Consider the following 21636-nt stretch of genomic DNA (forward strand, 5'->3'; position numbering starts at 1 on the left):
TCTATGTTGCGGGGACACTCCTTCAAAAGCTCCCAAGGGTAACATGGCAAAGTCTGACACTGTGAAACCAAAATCTGCCCTGAATCCACGGGCCTGCCTGACAGCCCATACACCGCATTCGGCCAAACGAATGAAGGCTTTCGCTGAGCCCTCCCTTTGTACGATGCTTTCCTCTCGTTCTCAACTTTTTGATCGATGTGGGACACGGAAGTAAATGAAAAGGAAGAACGAAAAGGGAGAGGCAAGATACTTTATACTCCAGTGTCCGATTCATCAGCTCATGAACTGAAGCACAGTACACCGTGACAGTCCGAATCTCTCAAACATCTTATAAACAATCAAAGATGGGCATGACACGAAACCAACACCCTATTCTCCTCCCGAGCTCATTCAATCAGACAAATTTACTGATCTTCTCGGCCTTCCTGAAGCACGTGTCGTCAAGGGCTTCGCTACGGTACCACCGGCATTGTGAGTTCCGGACGCAATCGTGTCTCAACCCGAGATTGGGGCACCTGGGCACTTCGCTGTTCTTCCACCGAACCGATAAAAGATCGTGGCTTGATGAGATCTTGCCAGGGATTGAAGGACCGGCGATGTGGGAAGATGAGAACTGGCAGAGACTGACGAGGGTCGAGAAGAGGAGGACTAGGATTGGGATCTTGTTGGAAGTTGTACTGCTCCCTCTTGCCATCGATGGGGAGCAGAAAACTGGAAATGACTTTTGCCTTCTTCCAACTTTGTTGTAGATCCTCGCCAAGCATTTGCCAAGGACTCGATCCCAATTTTCTATTGGTGCTATCAAAAAGAAGCAAGATACCAGCAATGGATTGGTGCTATTATCCTCTCCGCAACGATGCTATGTATTTTCTCTTAGACTGTTTGAATGTTTTTCCTATTAATTACTCTTTGTGCTAATTCTCTTAGATATAATTGTATTTTTTGTAGAGTGATATCAAGCATGAACAGTAGCATTATTTTTAGTGTAAATCATTTTAGGGCCTTTTTTATTATTTGTTTAATTGTGGAATGAAAAGAATGCTAATTTATCATGTATGTATAAAAATATCCATTTAATATATAATGTGTCTCGGCGTGTCGGAATTCTCTATTTTTTTTTAAAATCACATGTCGACGTGTCGTGTCGTGTCGTGTCCCATGTCTCGTATCGTATCGTGTCATGCCGGTGCTACATAGGTATTAACTCGATGATCCGGACTAGGCCGACACCGGTCAAAATATCATACACGAGAGGCATTGCAAACCTTGACATGTAACTTCACATATAAGTCGATCATAATTAGTTGAGTTTGAATATAATATTATTTATTTGGGGGAGAAATTACGTTTCACTTTTCTCGAGTGATCAAATGACTCGGCGATCAATAAGAAACCGGGAAAATCGTGAGATGCTGACACGACACTACTTACACATGTCGTTAACAAGTTCAATTATAGACAAATACAATTGCGAACCTCTCATCGATAATTTGTGGCGGAGAAGAAGATATAAGTTCCTACGTAGAAGAGATTTGTAAAGATCCGATCTAATGAGGACGGAGAGTGTCTCGAGGCTAGAGGGATTGGACAAGGAGCAGCTTCTAACGGGCTTTTAGGATGGTGAAGAGGGCAAAAGCGAATTGTGTACTGAACAGGAAGAGAGTGATTATGGAATATATATATGTGTGTGTGTAGTACACGGGAAGATAGTGATTATGGAATATATATATATGTGTGTGTGTGTGTGTAGTACACGGGAAGAGAGTGATTATGGAATATATATATATATATATATATATATATGTGTGTGTGTGTGTGTGTGTGTGTGTGTGTGGGAAAACTAAAATTAACTCACAGAAGCGCTTTTGACGTAACAGTAATGCTTAACTTTGGAACTCCAAAGTTAAAGGATGGGCCAAAGCTCATAATATCTTAGTGAGTTAATCTAGTATGTCACGGGATCTTCATATGTTTTCACCTTTCAATTTAAGTTTTTCATCCAAACAATGTTTTTATCTCATCCGTTACCATCCAAACCGGAAAATTATCAAAAAAGTCATAAACCTTTCGTACTTTTGTCAAATCACTTATAGACCTTTTAAGCTTTACAATACAGTCATAAACATTTTCACTTTTTATTGATTCAGTGATATTGGCTAAAAACCACTAACGTTGACATCGGGCATCTTACGTGGCAACACTAGCGTTGATGTGGAAATTCTATAATAAAATTTTAATATTTTGTAGAATATTTTTATTCATTTTATTTAATTTTCCCTTTTTTATGCTTTCCATTTTCCTTTTTTAAATTTTTTTCCCTCCACCTGGCCTCAGGCAAGGGTTTCCCTCACTTGCCTCACCTGAGGCCCAGCAGAGGAAAAAAAGAAAAGGGGAAAAATAAAAATAGAAAAAATAAAAAGGAAAAAAATATTCGAAAAAGTATTAAATAACTTGAAAAATAATATTAGAATATTATTAAAAATCATCAACGTTAGTGTCGACGGTATCACGTAGAACGCTTAGTGTCCATGTCAACGATTTTCAATCAATAGGACTAAATCGACAAAATATGAAAATGTTTTATAACTGAATTGGTAAACTAAAAAAGTTTACAATTGAGTTGGCAAAAGTTCAAAAGATTTGTGACGTTTTTTTTTATACAATTTCCCCCATATAAACGGTGTTTTCATATGACAAATAATTGTTTTTTTACTTTTTTACTTTTAAAAACAGAAAAATGATGCGTTTAAACGTAACCAAGGTGTTTGAGATGTCAAACGTAGTCATTTCGGCCATAAAAGCAAACGGTAAATATCCGTATTTCTTGTGTTGACGAAAGGAGAAAAAGTGTAATGAGAATGAATTGCTCTTTCTTCTCCCAGTTAGATATAAGTAAAGCCATTAAACCGTTTCGCTTGAACTGCGGGACATAAAATTTGGAGTTATTTCTTGAGATGAATAAAAGAAAAATATTTTCTCTCAACTTAAATGGACGATGATGAGAAAGGTAGATTCCATATTGTCTTTGGATGGCTACTGCTAGGGGTGGTCATATAGTAGTGTTCGCGCTTAAGGTGAACCATCAGAGCTTCGACTCCTGTGTCATCGACCTGTGCTTAGCACAGTATCTTTGAAGAGACTTGTCGGTGACGTACCCCTAGTTCAAAGACACCGCGCGAGGCGTAGAGTGATTGGACAAGTAAAACTTGCGGTTTATGTGTTCGACTATACGAAGAAACTTGCTCGCGCGTGAAACCCGTTCGGATGATTTGGTAAAGTGGATCTAGTTTGGGGATTGCTCGGCCTACCTCTTAACCATTTTCTAGTGGACCCGGTATCGGCCCGTGTCGTCATGGCACGTAATAACCCATCACCGGGTTCATGTCCATGCGACCCTTCACTGGCCCCATATGCTCACAACACGACACTTCGTCATTGATCGTGTTTTCGCCCATTTTCGACAACCTATTTGTTAGGATGCACGTGTGAATTGTATAAAAAAAAAAGTGCCATTCGGACCCGAGCTCTCTTCTATTTTTAGTGAAAATACTTGGAACGAATCTAGTGACCTAGTATGATCCAGTTGGATAAACTTAAATTTGGGCTCCTTCTTGGCGATATTCGCAAGTGAAAGTATCGAGCTTTTTCTGCTGCGCGCTCCCAACACTATTAATAATAGTGACTTTCTTCGCTCGGATTACCACATTAAAAAGTACATCTCACTGTAAATTTCCCTTTTAGCTTTTTGTCTGTAACTTTGGTCCTTTTCGCAATTCTCTCCACACAAATATCAGACGCATCCCCCTTAGCCATCATACTATGTCAGCTTCCATGTTTTCAGGACATAATTCTTGACATCTTCTGCTCTCTTATCCTCGACCCTTTGAACACCTGCTCCTTTGATGTCGTCACCGATTACTTGTCGTAATCTTCGTTTGGCAAATGCCGGCTAGACCTCGAAGAATTTATCGGGATGTCCCCACGATGATCGAGTCAAAGGTCGCCAACGTGTCCCCGGAGGCTACAAGGAGAATGATGTGATGAATAGATTGATATAGATAAAATACACGCAATGGTGAAAAAACAAACAACCGTATCGATGCAATAAGAAAAAATTTAAGGAACGAGTCAAGTCGATATAATGTCAACCTCAATCACAAGTTAACTCACTTATCTAATCACTATTTAAGTTGTAGATGAACTAAAGGTTGAGTTAGAAGCTTGAAAAGAATTCAGTGTGTTGACATTTACGTGGCTATGTCACGTCATTTTAAGAAAATTAGGATTTCTTTTGCAATTGTTAAATAATGTGAAAATAATATGAAAATCTCAATCATTTGTCGAACTAAGTACGGATGAATTAAATTGTATTGGGAGAAGATATGGGATTCAAAACGATTCTAGTGAAATCAATGTCAACATCGATCACTCACCGCATCGAGCTCGAGCCGGTCGTCTGGCGGTTGGGCTTCAACACCCGCATGACCAAACCTAGTTGATGGCGTGGAGTACCCAACGTGAACCGAGCCGGCGCAGTCCGTCGTGCGCGGCGCACCCGCAACACGAAACGCACCATCCATCCCCCTCATCCTCGACACGTCATCTTCGTACCTCCCCACTCAAGTCACGCAACTCCGTTAATTTTTCGCGGGTATCCAGGCTTTTTTCTTTTTCTATTTTTTTCTTCCTCTCTTAATTTTTTTTTCCCCCCTTACCAGGTCCTGCGGCGATAAGATCACCCGCTTTTGACCCCCTTTGCCCCTCACGTCCGAGACACCTGATTGGCTGTCGCTTCCCGCGGAGCGCAGGGTGAACTTATCACTCCCTCCCAAAGATATTTTACTCTGTCCATACGATCCTGCCTGGTAATAACAGGACAAAAATCCTCTTCCCACAACCGGGACAGCTTTCCGTCCATCGAGGACAAACGGCCGTCACGTGTCCGCCAACGGGCGGCTGACACGGGCATCCCGGGGCCTCACGGCGTCAGGTGGGACCGTCACCCCGCAGACCGTGCAAAATATCCCCCCCCTTGCCGGTTAACTAGCGGACAAACAGCGCAGGTGGGTGTGCGTACAGAAACCGGCGCTCCCGGTATCCCAGCCGTGACAAATCGTAAATGGTAATCAGTAATTAAAAACCTGAAAATCATTTTTTTTTTCATGACGTGCGCAGAATTCTAGCTTGATTTTCAAATGAATCGTCGGCCCTGCATTGAAATTTTAGCATCGAATAATTTTCTAAATTGGGTAATTTTTTGGTCAAACGGGTCGATTTGGCCGGAAGGATTAGCATGAACAATTTGGCAAAAAAAGAGGGTAAAAGGGGAGGAAGATTTTTTACCCAGAGGAGGATCGCTACGGAAACGGAAAAGGCCAACACACCAACGCAGGCGCGAGCACCAAAATAGTAAATGGCTGCTTTGTACTGGTGGGAATGGGAATGGCGCCTCTGTAAAATCCACGTGGTCCTCTCGGCGCACTCGAGCATTTCCCTCTCGGTCTCTCATGGTCGCGGGAGAAGATCAGGGGACGACCGGACAGTGGGACAGAGGAGCTGACCGCGATGTAGCCGCGATGATCCCAAAAGCCGCGCTCGTTCCCCAGCCCAGGGGTTGATCTTAGCCTGTTCTAGTTGTTGCTGTTGTTGCTGCTGCTGCTGCTACTGCAGCAGTGATCGCTTCTTTTCTAGTTTCTGTGGCGGAGCTTGCCCGTTGGGCTTGTCTGTCTGTTCCGCTGGTTAGGGTTGTGGGGATTTTCGGCGTCGTTTGTGTAACCGATCGACAAGGGGTGCGTTTGCGTCGTCCTCGGGCGCGCTTCGGATTCGGCGCGAGATATGGCTTCTCACGACGTCTCGGTCGCGGCGAGCGACAGGAGGGAGAGGAAGAGTGAGTGAATTCGGGAAAATCGTGTGGAATCTCCGAGTGTTTGTGGAGAATTTCGGGATTACGGATGAGATTGTGATTGTGAGTTGTGTTTTTGGCTTCGGCTCCGACTGACTATGTGGTGGTGTTGGTTTTTCGTAGGCCGCGAGGATGCCTTGTACAAGGAGCTGTGGCACGCTTGTGCCGGTCCTCTGGTGACGGTTCCTCGCGAAGGGGACCTGGTTTATTACTTCCCACAGGGGCATATTGAGCAGGTGAGTAGTTAATTCGTTTCTCGGTGAGGGTGGGAAATAGTTTCTAAATGAAGCACGCGGTCGGAGTTAGAGGTGTTTTGTCTATTTTGATTTGCCTTTTCTGAGGTTATTGTGCGGTGATGTTCGTTGAGGAGTGTTATGGTAAGTGTTTGGTATAGAAAGGCTTGGTTGATTGCTTCGTAATTTGAGGTGCAGATTGAGGCATCCATGAATCAAGTCGCCGATCGGCAAATGCCAGCTTACAATCTTCCCTCGAAGATTCTCTGCCGCGTCATAAATGTTCAATTGAGGGTACTCCTCACTTAACCTCATCCTTTATGTTTTGCTTATTCCTAACTTCTTGAAGTGTTAAGTTTCCTAAATGGCGGGTGGCATTTTCCCACTGCAGGCTGAACCAGACACTGATGAGCTGTTTGCTCAAGTGACTTTGCTTCCGGAGCCTAAAGTATGTTCTAAATTTTAACTGGAAGAATGTTTTGTTGGGGGGGGGATTTGCTTTGACTTGTGACGCGACTGTTTTGTTGTGTATCTGCAATGCTAGCAAGATGAGACTGCTGTGGAGAAGGAAACTGGGCCTCCCCTGCCTTCACGACCCCGTGTCCATTCCTTTTGTAAGACACTTACAGCCTCTGATACGAGCACTCATGGCGGGTTCTCTGTATTGAGACGCCATGCAGATGAATGCCTGCCCCAATTGGTAAGATTTTGTTTTGTCTGCTAGATCTGCTCAAATGAATCGGTTCAAATCGTATGTGGGGTTTGTAACATCTCAAATATTCTCCCTTCAATATTGAGCAGGATATGTCTAAGCAACCTCCAACTCAGGAATTGGTTGCCAAGGATTTGCACGGAAATGAGTGGCATTTCCGCCACATTTTTCGAGGTAACAACCTTCTTATTTGATCTATGTGCATCCTGATGCTCTGCCCTGGTGATTTTTAAGCTTTAATGGGGTGTCCTCCCTTAGTATCAAGCATTTGCATTCTCAAGTTACAGATCATCCCAATGTGCTATTGGTGTTGCTTATTGAACCACTTTCTTATTTTATCTGGTTTCTTAATTCACGTCTGATTCCTTGGAAATTTCAATAATGAAGTGGCTCTTTTCTTTTCCATTTAAGACCAGTCTTAGTCTTCATTTCTTAGTGGAGGATGTAGTTATGAGAAGGAAAGGGTAACCTGCTAGTCCAATAGTATCCTTTTGCATTTTGAATCTTTGTCTGAATGCTCAAGTTACTGATCATCTTAGTCTGTTGTTGCTTATTGAATGCTCAACTCATCAAGCCTGTATAATTTCCTTAGAAAATTGTATTATGAAGTGGCTGATTTCTTGATAAAACTGAAAATAAGTACCAAATATCTAAGCATTGAATTGAAGTTCTGACAAATTTAAGGGCCGAAAATAGAAATAGAGGTTTTTTTTTTTTTTTTTTCTAAATGATTATTGAAAATTCATTATTGATTGCTATTTATTTCTTACCAGACAAGGAATTGTGATAATTAACTGTTGAATTTGACAATGCCATTATTTAAATTCAAATTACCATTAATTACTTTACCTATCGAACGAATTAAGTAATCATTCCTTACTTATTATTTAAAGTGCATTTTTTTCTAAAATGAACTTTTTAAGTGGATGCTAATTATGAGAGTCAAATGTTCTTAATCTCATTTAGTGCTAATAGTTTTTAGCACTTCAGGTGCTCGGTCTTTGTTTCTTAGTGGAGGATACAGACATTAGTAATAAAAAAAGAGATTACCACCTGGTCTGACGGTATCCTTTTGCATGTATGGGTAATAGCAGTTGAATCTCTCTGTGAGTGCTCTAGTTACAAATCATCCTGTTGTGCTGTTAGTGTTGCTTATTGAACTACTTGCTTCCTCTATTTGGTTTCTTTAACTCATTTTGTGTGTACGATTGATGGGATAAGTGCCTTACACCTCAAAATATCGAGCTTTGATGAAGTCATTCATGTTTTTAGGAGAAAAATCCACTAAATATCGAGCTTTGATGAAGTCATTCATGTTTTTAAGAGAAAAATCACTGTATTTTTGTGAGTTAATGGATGTTAACTTCTAATTGCTGATGATTTTACCCATTTGCTGCCATCTGTGGACATTGTACCTTCTAGCTTCATAGATGTCTCCAATTTCATGGGAGCGATCCGGTTTTGGTTTTGTTACTGGTGTCCTTTTTGACGTCACCTGAGTGCATTGGTGTGATAAAATACTGAGAATTGCCATCTTACTCCAGTCTTTTTTTGGTGCTGATGTCGCATTGAACAATTATGGCTCAAGGCTATAAATATGCGCCATAATTGTTATTTTTCAACTCGTTCGCTTATTCAATCGCATTATATGAATCCGGATGGACAGGTCAACCAAGGCGACACCTACTCCAAAGTGGTTGGTCGCTGTTTGTCAGTTCTAAAAAGCTTGTTGCTGGTGATGCTTTTATATTTCTCAGGTACACTAGTTCTCTGTTCATATGCTTGTATTATACAAATTGGATGGAAACACCCCAGTTGATTGTTATACCACATAAAAAAGCTAACTGTGGAATGGAAGTTATGCATGAGTGTAATGCACATAACATTCCGCTGGACCGAGATGCTGAAACCACACGAACCACTACCTGACCCCTACTACTGGGAAAATGGAACCTCCAAAAACTAGGCCAATCTCAGTTGGTTGATATTGTGAGTGCTCTTTTTTTATTCCTTCTGAAATTCCTCATGCAGAGGTGAAAATGGTGAACTCCGTGTTGGAGTTAGACGAGCGATGAGGCAACTGAACAATGTTCCATCTTCGATCATGCCAAGTCACAGTATGCATATTGGTGTCCTTGCAACAGCATGGCATGCCATTTCAACTGGTACAATGTTTACTGTGTATTACAAACCGAGGTGCGTGGTTCTGCTCTTCCAAACTCTTTTCATGAGAGAGAGAGAGAGAGAGAGAGAGAGAGCTCATATTGTGCCACAGAAGTCTTTACATTTGGATTCCTTGTATTTATATTATTGCTTGTATGTTCACAATTCATTTTACACTCTTTATTTTTTTGGTCCTTCATCAAGGCATGCATGTCTGTACTTTCAACTATCTAGTGTATGGAACCCAAGTGCCTCTATTGTGAGCGTTGGATGTTTTAGGGCCATCCTCAATTCCTCAACTAGTGGAGTTGAGTTTTTTATAGTATTCTAATGCTATCGTAACTATTCATCCATCATATGCACAGGACTAGCCCCGCTGAATTCATCATTCCTTTTGATAAATACATTGAATCTGCCAAAATCGATTGCTCCATCGGCATGAGGTTCAGAATGACATTTGAAGGTGAAGAAGCTCCAGAGCAGAGGTTCGAACTTTCTCACTTAAAAATTACCATTATAGTCAAATTAGACTGTGTAACTAGCAGAAAAGTATGTCAGTCTACTGATTTACATCTTTGGCCAAAAAAAAGAAGGAAAAAAAGACCTGATTATGTCTTTGCCTTTATGAACTAGGTTCTCTGGCACTGTAATTGGATCTGAGGACGTTGATCCTTTGAGGTGGGCTGGATCAAAATGGAGATGCCTTAAGGTAGTAACAAGAACATTATAGTGCGTGCATGATGTGGACCTCTCTAATGTCAATACTCTTTCTTTTCTTGTGTTCAGGTGCGGTGGGATGAAATCACTTCCATTCATCGCCCGGACAGAGTTTCTCCCTGGAACATAGAGCCTGCCATGACTGCACCAGATAACCTCCCAGCATCCCGGCCGAAAAGGCCTCGAGCAAGCATGTCCACATCTACTGATTCTTCTGTCCGGATGAGGGAAGGTTTGGCATAACGAATTCTCAAGCCTCTGGAATCTAATTGGGTGTTTTCCTTTTTGACATGTTATACTGATTTTCCTGTTCATAAATTCAGGTCCTCTGGGAATCAGTACAGACCCTCCAGCAGATATAGGGTTTTCAAAGGCCTTGCAAGGTCAAGAATTTTCAACCTTGAAGGGCAGCTTAGCACTAAATAATGGCATGGAGAATGCTGAGATGCCAGATGTGTGGTATGAATTTCCAGGTGATAATCCAAAGACCATGCAATTTGGCCAGAGGAAATGTAGACCAGACACCTGGGCGCCTCAAATGATGCAGGAGGCAACACTTATTAATCTTGTGGCAGATTCTGGGACTTTTCACCCCCACCATGGATTCTTTTCATTTTTACGTGGGGACAGTGAAATTACCGACCAAGTGAAGAAGCAAAATTTAGCCGAGGAAACAAAAACTGATTTGCTTCCTTCTTCGGGACCTGTGAGGCAAGGTCCCTCGTTGAACATGTTGGGATCTGGAATTGCAGCTTCTCTAGAAAACGAGGGTCGACAACAGCGGTCTCTCAGTAATGTTAAAGGTGACACAAGGAGTAGCCATCATAGTCTACATGGTCTTGAGAGGGAGATGCAGTCAGGAAATTTTTTCTTTTCTATGCTTTCTCCATCGCTTGTTGAGGATCCAAATAAAATGATGGTTGAAAAATCGGATTCTCCACTTGCCCAACACGAGTCGATAAAATCTAATGGAAATGGCAGTTGTAAGCTTTTTGGATTTTCCCTCACGAGTGGTACCGTGGCAACACAGTCGGATGATGGACAGTTGCTTGGCTCACAAAAACAAGTCCTAAAATCAAATGCGGCGGATGATTCAGAACCTAATGTACTTATGAGTCCAATCAAATGTTTGAAGATTGCACCTAGTACAATTGCATATGGTGATCCGGGAAGGGCATTTCCATCTTCAGCGCGGCCTGTTAGAGATGTAGAGGGCAAGCACCAGGCTGCTTCTACTAGAAGTTGCATCAAGGTAACTTATCTCTTCTGTCAAGTTTTGATATGTCGGTTCTTTCGATTCGATGTATTTTTCTACAGATGATTTTAGAGTCTTAACTCGGATAACCACATTAATTGAGTTGCGTACTGGTTGTGTAGGTTCACAAGCATGGCATTCCCGTAGGTAGATCCGTGGACTTGAGCAAGTTCCATGGTTACAGTGAGTTGCTAACTGAACTGGACAAACTTTTTGAGTTCAATGGTGAATTAGTTGCCCCTACTAAAGAATGGATGGTTGTTTTTACCGACGATGAGGGCGACACAATGCTCGTTGGAGACGATCCATGGGAGTAAGGACTTGTTTCTCTACCTCTATCTATTTGAAAGTTTGTCCTTCTCTCGTCTCCGCAACTATTCCTAGATCTTAAGTTTATCCTCCATTACAGGGAATTCTGTGGCATGGTCCATAAGATCTTTATCTACACTAGGGAAGAGGTAAAAAGGTTGGCTCCGAGACCCTTGATTCCTGGAAGTGAGGAGATTTCGCCGAAAGCAGGCCATAAAAATGATTCTGGAGGAATCTGAAGTTTGCGATAGCGTATGACGATAGACCTAGCGAACTTTTGGATTTTGTGAAAAGCTGTGGGGGAGTGTGTGGCCGCCGCTTCTAATGGTTGCTCAGGAAGTTAACTTTTGATGGTTAATACGACCGGTCCTTTATGCTTACTAATCCTTCGCCCGGTGTAAGCTGTAATTAGAAGTGTTTATTTAGCCTTTTTATATCTCCCAGACCAGCATCTTGCTTTTTGCTTGGTATACTATCCTGCAATTTTTCTTGATTATATGAGCCAGCCAGTGGAAAGCCGTTGTAAATATCCTTAGACAACTCCTACTGTACGGCCTGTTATATCAATATTGAGTTGGTATTTGAAAAGCTTCTCGTGCTGTTTTGAGTTTTGGGCATCGTTTACTGGACCATCGACGGCGTGTTATTCAAATTTTCTGTTGACAGCGGGATTTCCATTAGGAGATGGGACAGGAACCTCTCGTGGCTTTAAGGTTCCACGTCTTTCTGTCGTTGATCCGAACCCTCTAAATTGATGGAAAGCTTATCTTCTTCTGTTCTTTTCGGCATAGGAAAATGGCGTCATTCATTCCGAGGTGAAAACCCATTGGCGGAACTGAAACTGTGATATCAATCCAAACACCAAGTCGTTCCATTGGCGGGTCCCACGAAAATGTCCTCGATATGAACAGACAACGTGGAGGATCGCATGAATTGCGATCGTTGAGTGGGTGAAAGAAGATGCGCATCTCTTACGGAACTGATGATCATGAATCTGGGCCAACATTGATTTTTCAGATGAACCAGAAAGGAAAAAAGTTTCCATCACCATACGATGTTGCAATTTTCAACATGAGATGTCATCTATGGAGGCTCCACAAGGCCTAAGGTCACAGACATCCGGTTCAATGACTAGAGATTACCTTGCAACCTTCAGTCCTTGTCCCGTTTGATGCCGGGGCAACCGTTAACCCTGTACCTAGTCCTTGGAGGCAAAGCTAGCCCAAACCGGTCCTAAAGATGAAAGAGAACTGGCCATCTATTACCTTAGCAAAAAATTCACCGCCTCGGAGACGAACTATTCCAAAACCAAGAAGACGTGAGCCGCATTGATATGGGTTTTGCTCCAAAAGGATCACATACATCAGCGTGTATAATTTCAAGAAGTTCTGTACTTTTTGTGGCAACTTTTTTAGTGTGTTTTGTTTATTTACCTTTAATACAATCAATACACATTCCAAGATTAGTAAAATTCAAATTCGGAAGAATTTCATTCTTCACTAATCTGGTATCGACTCCAAACAAGACCATCCAAGGTATCACCCAAAAAGAATCCTCTTTGAGAGTCGTTTTGTTTATTAACAGCGTACGCATCCATATCTTTCGGCACAACTAATCCCAGTTGATAAATGTAACCGATCCAGTTCACATGTACCAAGCAAGACTCCATCGATGGAATAACGACCATGACTCCTATGCTTTGTTTACCCTACTTCGCTTGCACATTCCATTGCAAATCACAGCTTGAGCTTCTGCTTGTCGAGAAGCACGTTTGGGAGTAACGCTTGTACAAGGCTGTAATTTTCAATAATATTGAATCGGGTATCTCAAGCTAGAACTGCCAAAGAGAGAGGGCTCGTGTTGTTGTTTGCTAGTAAAAACCCAACCTTAATTGCAAATTATATTGAGTGATTGCACTTGAGTATTCTTTTTGCGGCTTGACCCATGTGAATCGGGCAATGTCATTACAAATGGTGTCAAAACATGATCATTTCCAATGAATGGGGCGATTCGAGGATAGATTAGATTCCAAGCCGGCTGATGAAGACATGGACTGATCATTGGGAAAAGACTTGGACTAGGGTGTGGCACAAACTTCAAGGATGAAAAGAGGGGCATCGATGGATGAATTGCCCAAGTGAATAGGGGGCAAATAGAGTTGTGCGGTACGGTCCACGTTGACAAGAACATCGATTCGAGCAGAGGAGTTGGCGATGCTCCGAGCCCTACACTCAATGAGGTAGAGTTGGCCATGCCTCTCGTAATGGGCGCTCGTGTTGAGATTTTGGCCTATTCGATAATTACGCATCAAAATTTATTGGTGATCTTAATTAACCTTCTTCTTGGTGATTTTTCATATGCTATTATTGATTCATTAAATTACTTGGTACTTGTTATTCTTTAAAAGTTTTACTTACGCAAATGGGTCGTTAGTAAAAACAAAAAAAGAATTGAATCGTTAGTAAAATCGATTGACAAATTAATTCACATTCGATCAGATTATTTTTGCCATTCTTGTGATATGGTGATTCACTTCGACTCTTTGACCAATAAATGATTACATTTCGTGGGACGAGTTAGTTATAACTCAAGATGATAGCGTCATCTATCATGAAAAAAAAAGACTTAGTTTAGGATTCACTTCGACTCTTTGCCACCTACCGCTGCCCCTCGCCGCCAACCATCACCCATCGCCGACCACCGCCCACCCCCGATCACCGCCCGCCCGCCGCCGCCAACCACCACCTGTGACCACCGCCACCGAGTCGCCTTCTCCAGCTACCGGAGTAAAGAATAAAGAATAAATTTTTATTTTTAAAAAGTAAATAATATTTTTAATAATAAAAATTATTTTTTAAGAAATTTAAAAAGTTTTAAAATAAAGTTTTAGAAATTTTTCGGCCGCCGACAATAATTTTTCATAGATGATTTTAGAAGTAGAAATTTTTAATCAAACGAATTTTTCTGATCGGAAATCAATTTCTAGAGCATAAGTAGAAGCATCGACTTCTGGCCGGAAGTTGATTTACGAAGCAGAAGTGTTGCCATGGGCGCCCTTAATGGCCAAGGCTATATAGCTCCTTTTTCCTTCGCTCTTCTCAATTAAAGGTTGCTGGTGTGGGAAAGTTTTTTAGGTGAGAGAATGGTGCATGCATGCTGAACAATATATATATATTTATATTAAAATAAGCCCTCCCAATTTGGTTGAGAACTCTGAGCTAGTTTCACGCACGCGCGCGATCGACATCGTGAGGATAAAGAAGAGAACTGGTGCGGATACCATACAGGTTGAAAATGCAAAACGCTTGTGACAACAACCATGACGTCCGTGGTAGTTTTCATCGTTAAGTGTTGGGAAAATATTGGTGCAGTGAAAAACGTGACGAAAAGATGGTTATGCCGAGAAAAAAAAAATGTAGTTGCCGTGGGATAACTTTGAAAAGTAAAATGCAATTTATAATTTAAATTTGCATATACTCATCGCTTCGTTTCGTTCGGGAGAAGAGAGAGTTCATCCAAGGAAAGAGAAGTCTACGAAACTTCTTCGTTGTTTTTTTTTTTGGGTTGTGCTCGAAACTTGAGTGGGGAATTCAAATGGGGAGTTTTAAACAAAGGGTTTGAAATAGAATTACAGCATAAAGCCGCGCCTCCTATTTTATGCTCCGATTGAACTTTATTTTTTGTGAATTCTTACGGCGAACGGAGTCGATCACGAGAAGGCCCGTAGATACATAGAATACCATTTTCTAGAGCAAACTGTGAAGCTCGCCTGATAAGAATGCATCAATTTCTTGATGCGCTATTGGCTTGGCTTATATCAGCAAAAACGCGTCACTCTCAAATTGGGATTAAGGAAAGAAGACAAAGGATTAGGAGTAGAGTTGCGATTAGGGTAGTGTGAACGAAATCTACTGGCTGTTTGGGAAAATTACCAAAAAAAATCCTTAATCTATTGCAATTGTGTCAATTCAGTTCACTTGACCAACCAACGTTGATGTGATAAAATTTTAATATTATTCATAAAATTTTAAATAATTTTTAGTAATTTTTCTATCTTTTTTTCTTTTTTTTTTGGGTTATAGTCGGCAGCCTGCCCTTGGGAGAGGGCTTGCGACCCTTGCCCAGCCACGGCGATGGTCGTTGGTGGCTTCCTGGTTGCGCTAACAAAAAAAAAAGGGTAGATAAAAATTATTAAAAAATAGAAAATGATTCAAAAATTCAAAAATATTAAGATATTATTAAAAATTTGCTATGTTAGCATCTGCCGGCCAAATGGACCAAATTAACATAATTATAAAAGATTTATGTCTCAATTAATGAAAAATTGGAACTGAATTGATGTTATTATAATAAATTTAAGATTTTTTTGGTGATTTTCTCCGGGCTGTCCAATAGAAGACTTTAGGTTTGGGTTCACTTTGCCGAGAAAGAGACAACCTTTCCGTTCGTCTTGTAGCGGATAAAGCACTCAACGCGTCGGGTCGAGAAGTCATCCTCTTTTGAACGATAATCATACTTTAAACAATGCTTAACTCATATTGACTTGACTCCCCCTTTGCTTTACTCTTCTTTTTTTTTTTTTGTCTTTTCTTCTTTTCTTTTCTGCAGAGTTCTATTTTTAAGAAATTGATTACGTCTTTTGTGACTATTTAGTCCCTGCGAGCCTCCGTGTATTTAATTGTCATCTTCTTGATTGGCAAAGTTGCCCCGTCCACTACTTGAATTTCGTGGTTGGGAGCTGTCGTGGGGGCAAAGCCATCAACTTTCACACTCTACATATAAACAACGTTTGGTAATGGGAACTTTTTCCGTTTCTGGTTCCATCTGGAAAACCAATGTCGGACCCAGACTTATGATTGTCAGTTCCGTGAGAGATGCGCATCTTTTTTCACCCACTCAACAATCGCAATTCATGTGATACTCCACATTGGCTATGCCTGGTGAAGAGTGTTTGATAAGCATTAGGCCTTGATTGCAAACTTGCGATCACGCAACATTTGATTGCATAAACACGGTTCGGTGGTAAGAATCTAGCATGTTTAACTAATGATTTCATACAATGTGCTATAATAAGTTGGATGTCTGTCAAATCTTGTGAGTGTTTATATATCTGTATGTGTTGTTATGTGTAAACCTAGCGGCTACAATTTGAAGTGATCAATCCAACTAACCATAGTCGGGACACAATAGTTGAGTGTTCTCTTTCATATCGACATCGTGTTCAGCTGAGAGGAGTTAGGTCTTTAAAGATATTATGACATCAAACAAGAACTCAGTGAATTAGCTAATGATACAAAGCGGTCCTCCTGATAATTAACCCCTAAATCAAACTATAGAAGCCGTTATCGCTTTTGGAAGAGCTCTAAGAAGTCATACATAGCTCAGTTTTTCTGAAGTAAAACTTTTGACAAGTAAACACTAGCCAAACCTAGAGAGAGTGTTCTGAGACACTAAGAAGAAGAATTGCAGCAAGAATATTTTCTTACGGGCAGTGAATCTTGAAGCAAATGTCAAATTACTTATCGGAACATACTCATTTTCCTTCTCATAATCATGTTCATCCACTTGTGCTAGATTTTTTACACATAAACTTAGTCTTTAGCTACAAATGCACCTGTAAGACATATATATACATAGAGAGAGAGAGAGAGAGAGAGAGAGAGAGAGAGAGAGAGAGAGAGAGAGAGAGAGAGAGAGAGAGAGAGAGAGAGAGAGAGAGAGAGAGAGAGAGAGAGAGAGAGAGAGAGAGAGAGAGAGAGTTTGCTTCATTAACTTCCATCCATGTATCTTTGAAGGGCAAAAAAACATTATGAACCTATAGCGGAAGCGGGATATTGTCGGGGTTTCATCTCTCTCTAGCAGCTTTTTCAAATCTTAGATCGCACGCACTATCCCACAACAATCTCTCCATCCCACCGCTATTTAAACCCTAGAACTCCACCCTTCTTTTCCATGGGCAACATAAAACATGGAAGAACATCATCATGCCCATGATCATCTCCACTCTTTCTGGAGCCTATCGCTCTTGCTTTCCTTCCTTTTCATTTACTCGGCATGCTCGTCCGAACCATATGTAAACACCATTGCCAAGAAAATACATCTCCTTAGACATAATTTTAGCTTCATTCGTCGATCTAGCTATGTTTTCCCGTTAGTAACGGATCCAACTCTTCTTTGTTTGAATGACGGGTTCATATAGTCTACTTAGGGCACTGCCCACAACAAGATCATCAACTCACCTCGGACTTGCATCAGCAACTCCTTCTTAACGTTTTCGAAAGGTGCATGACCTTTCTTCTTTCTTTCTTTTTTCCCTTGCCCCACTCAAATAGAGCCAACCCTAGTCGGTAGTCATCTTCTTGCGATAGTATGCTGTTAGGAAACGAGGCCGGTTATCAAAAGTCCCTCTGACTGTAACCTTTATCTATCATATTTTTTGGTCATGGATCTTGTTATTCTAGTGAAGAAGATGCCGTACGGTCCATGATATATTCCTACACGCACGGGTTCTCCGGTTTCGCGGCGAAACTCACGTTGGACCAAGCCGGCGCTATAGCTAGTAAGCACATCGGTGAATTGAGTTCTCTTCAAGAGATTGCATTACCTAGAGAAATGAAATGGGAGTGTCATGCGGGAAAGGAAGGAGTAGTGTCGGTGTTCCGGAGCAAGATTCTGGAGCTGCACACGACGAGGAGCCGGGACTTCATGGGCCTTCCATTACGGGAGACCCTTGATGATGACGAAGCCCCTCATGGTCCATTCTCATCCGCCTTCAGCGATGACGTCATTGTGGGGGTCTTTGACTCGGGTGTTTCCCTCTCTATCTCTAGATTTTACATACCGGCTCTAGCATCGGATTGCGAGAGCTATGATTTGTTTTCGGCCGCATTAGCTAATAACTCATGGATGATGTGATTCACGCAAAGGGATATGGCCCGAATCCGCAAGTTTTCGAGAAGAGCCTGGAATGGGCCCGATCCCGCGGACTTGGAAGGGAGAGTGCATATCGGGCCAGAGTTTCAACCCATCAATCGCATGCAACCGCAAGCTTATCGGAGCTCGGTACTACTTAACAGTGCGGGAGCAGCAGCTCGGCCCGCTTGACATTGCTTCCGACACCGAGTACCGCTCGCCTCGGGATCGGCTTGGCCACGGCACTCACACGGCCTCCACCGCCGTTGGTTCCATCGTCCACGGCGCTAACTTCTTTGAGCTTGGCTCGGGCACGGCTCGGGGCGGGGCCCCGAGGGCTCGACTCATTGTGTACAAAGTCTGCTGGAATAAGACGGGTGACGGCATTGGCAAGTGCAGCGAGGCCGACATTATGGCGGCTTTCGATGGTGCCACGAGGGACGGCGTCCACATAATATCCGCGTCGTTTGGCACGTCGATCGCGCAGTTGCTCCCGTTCTTCGTCCCGAGCGCGGACATTGGGAGCTTCCACGCCATGCGGAAGGGCGTGACAGTGGTGTTCTCGGCGGGGAACTACGACTACTCGCCAGATCCGTCGACGGTCAAGAATGTGGCCCCGTGGTCGATCTCCGTCGCGGCTTCGACGATTGACCGCTCATTCCCGACGCGGATGGTCTTCGACAACACGATCACCAACTTGATTGTCATGGTAGGATGACATTTACCAATCTTTATTTAAAGCACCTTTATCGAATTAGGTATATGAAATCTTGTTTATTACGGGGACAAAGCTTGATCACCACCCAAATAGATGCAAACTTGGCGGATGCTCGCTCGCATTTTTACAACGGGTGAAGCATTATGTTCTTGTTTCACAAAGCCTTCCAATCAAACTAGCTCAAATTCATTACGCGATTTTACTTTTGTTCTCCTCTCTTTCCCTTCTTGAATTTCAGGACTTGTTCTCGGGGAAGATGGAACAACATATCGGCTTCCGGCAGAGTCATCCTATGCTTTTCAACGGTGGGATTGATAACAAGTGTCGAGGCGGTAGATGCGGTCAAGAAGGCTGGTGGATTGGGGTTGATCTTCGTCGAGCCTCTAGCCGGGCAAGTCGCTTATGTCGACGTGGTCCCAACGGTTTACGTCGATATTTACCAAGGCACGAAGATCTTACACTACCTCGGTTCGTCCGAATGGTATGATCGTGCACCTTGTTATAAATTTATAACACCTCCTCTTCTGTTCCATTAGTCACTATTGAGATTAGATTGACGAACCCACTAGTGATTACTTCAAATTCTTAAGTATACACGCAGTAATTTTTATTTTGAAGTACCAAATTTTCTAGAAGAAAAGGCAAGATGATCGTTAGTTTTGAATTGCAATATCATTGGTCCAAGACATTGTCCTAGAGTCTACAATTGCTTAAGTCAAGACTAATTTTGATGAATGCTTGACTTATTGTTAATTTGTTGAACATTGTGGACATTTAAGGCGCCCGATAGTGCAAATAACGCCGACCGGATCGGTAGTTGGGAAGGTGCCAGGCCCGGTAGTGGCATACTTTTCATGCAGAGGACCTAGCGCTCTATCGCCCGATATTCTCAAGGTATGTTGATTTGTGGGTCAAATCATTCAAGTGAGCTTGTGATTCGTATATTCAACATAAAGATACATAGGGATCGTTCCAATTATCTTATGTAAGATATGGCAAACACCCGGATTTAAGTGCTCCAGGAGTCAACATTCTAGCGGCATGGCCTCCAAATACACCACCGGCTCGGTCTTCTTCGGACACCCGCTCGGTGAATTGGAATTTCCAATCGGGAACGTCCATGTCGTGCCCTCATGTAACAGGCACAGCTGCACTTGTCAAATCGGCTCACCCAGATTGGTCTCCGGCGGCCATAAGATCGGCGGCGATGACAACCGGTAATTAACATGAGACGTTTTTCACCGAACAGTCCTCATCCAATTTGATTTGTGTGGTTCCGATGCAGCGATCGACTCCCAACAAAGATGTCGTTGGCTCAAGTATAGGATTAGCCTAGGATTTTATCATGTGAATTAATATACGGGACGATATAGTGAAATTGTCTTCCTCATACAATCTTCTTATCCTAGGACTTCATGATGCTAGGATAGAGTTCATGTATTTCTTTGCTCATTCGTTGTTTTTTTGCTAACTCTTACAGCTTACACCAAGGACACCAATTCTGAATATTTCCTATCCGGCGGATCCACGAAACCCTCTGACCCATTTGACATTGGCGCCGGCCACATAAACCCGACAAAAGCCATCGATCCAGGGCTAGTTTATGACACGAAAGCCGGCGACTACGTCATCTTCCTCTGCAACCTCGGTTATACCCAGGAAGAGATAGCAAAGTTGGTCCTTCCGGGGACCGACAAAACTTGCCCACGTGTTCCCACCAGCAACTCCAACCTCAACTACCCCTCGATCACTGTCTCGGATCTCCGGACTACAATGACAATCCGGCGGAGTGTGCGAAACGTGGGCCGAAACAGGAACGCGGTCTATATTCCACGCGTCTTCGGTCCTAGTGGAGTGGAGGTAGCGATTTGGCCCCGATTGCTGGTTTTCTCACGCTATAGGGATGAGAACACGTATTACGTGACATTGAACCCGCGGAAGAGATCCGAGGGGAGGTACGACTTCGGTGAAATCACGTGGTCCGACGGATTCCACACGGTTAGGAGTCCACCGACCGTTTGTGTGAACAATAGCGGTTATGGTGCTGAGTCCATGTCCTACACATAACATCTAGGCTCAAGTGGGTCATTTCTAGTTCATCTCACAGTCCACTTTTCAAGATTCAATAATCATTAGGCTCTTGTTTTGGCCTAATCTCGAAGCGAACCATCACTTTACTTGTAAGAAAGACATTGCCATACTTTGAGGAAGATTGTATCTTGTTGATCAAGAGTAATTCTTTGCCAAAGTTGAATAACTGTTGGAAAAATATTAGATAATATGAAAATAACAATTGTAGGAAATATGTCGGAAAAGATGAGAAAAAAAAGAACAATTTTCCGAGACACGCAAGCACTGTCCTTAAGAATAATTCCGCCTCTCGGAGTACGAAACTCGGTACGTAAGGCTTCTAGTGGCTTGTGACATCCCAAGCCTATCACATTTCTATCTTGTGCCTTTTCATGTGATAATTTATTGAGTAACCACCAACTAATCAACTAGAAGAACATTATAACACTACGGATAAATCATCGGAAAATCAACACTTTTATTTACTAAGGACCGACTAAGATCGGATCGGTTTATATACGGGCTAGGGAGACAACATCGGGAGGGTCTCAAAAAGCGCTTATCGCCTCTATCCAAGTACATCCGAACATCTACATACACTAAAAACTCCCACAACTAGAGTCGGTCGATCTATACATCAAACGT

The 21636-nt window shown here is 42.3% G+C and overlaps 2 protein-coding genes across 2 annotated transcripts; both read left to right on the plus strand.

Annotated features, from left to right (window-relative positions):
• Positions 1-5424: 5424 nt before the first annotated feature.
• LOC115749381 (auxin response factor 2A-like) lies at positions 5425-11879 on the plus strand. The gene is made up of 14 exons (XM_030686175.2): positions 5425-5887; positions 6026-6138; positions 6334-6429; positions 6527-6583; positions 6680-6835; positions 6937-7021; positions 8514-8604; positions 8879-9043; positions 9376-9495; positions 9644-9719; positions 9797-9959; positions 10051-10979; positions 11105-11295; positions 11392-11879. The coding sequence occupies exons 1-14, from the start codon at positions 5836-5838 to the stop codon at positions 11528-11530; spliced, it is 2433 nt and encodes an 810-aa protein (XP_030542035.1). The 5' UTR covers positions 5425-5835; the 3' UTR covers positions 11531-11879.
• A 5366-nt stretch (positions 11880-17245) lies between these two features.
• On the plus strand, positions 17246-21123 carry LOC115749419 (subtilisin-like protease SBT3.18). Its single transcript, XM_030686233.2, has 10 exons — positions 17246-17364; positions 17481-17572; positions 17753-17850; positions 17926-18099; positions 18218-18912; positions 18987-19054; positions 19160-19402; positions 19701-19815; positions 19925-20138; positions 20402-21123. The coding sequence occupies exons 1-10, from the start codon at positions 17260-17262 to the stop codon at positions 20986-20988; spliced, it is 2391 nt and encodes a 796-aa protein (XP_030542093.2). The 5' UTR covers positions 17246-17259; the 3' UTR covers positions 20989-21123.
• The last annotated feature ends 513 nt before the right edge of the window (positions 21124-21636 follow it).

This window comes from Rhodamnia argentea, chromosome 6 (assembly GCF_020921035.1).
Source record: "Rhodamnia argentea isolate NSW1041297 chromosome 6, ASM2092103v1, whole genome shotgun sequence".
NCBI classification, from domain to species: Eukaryota; Viridiplantae; Streptophyta; class Magnoliopsida; order Myrtales; family Myrtaceae; genus Rhodamnia; species Rhodamnia argentea.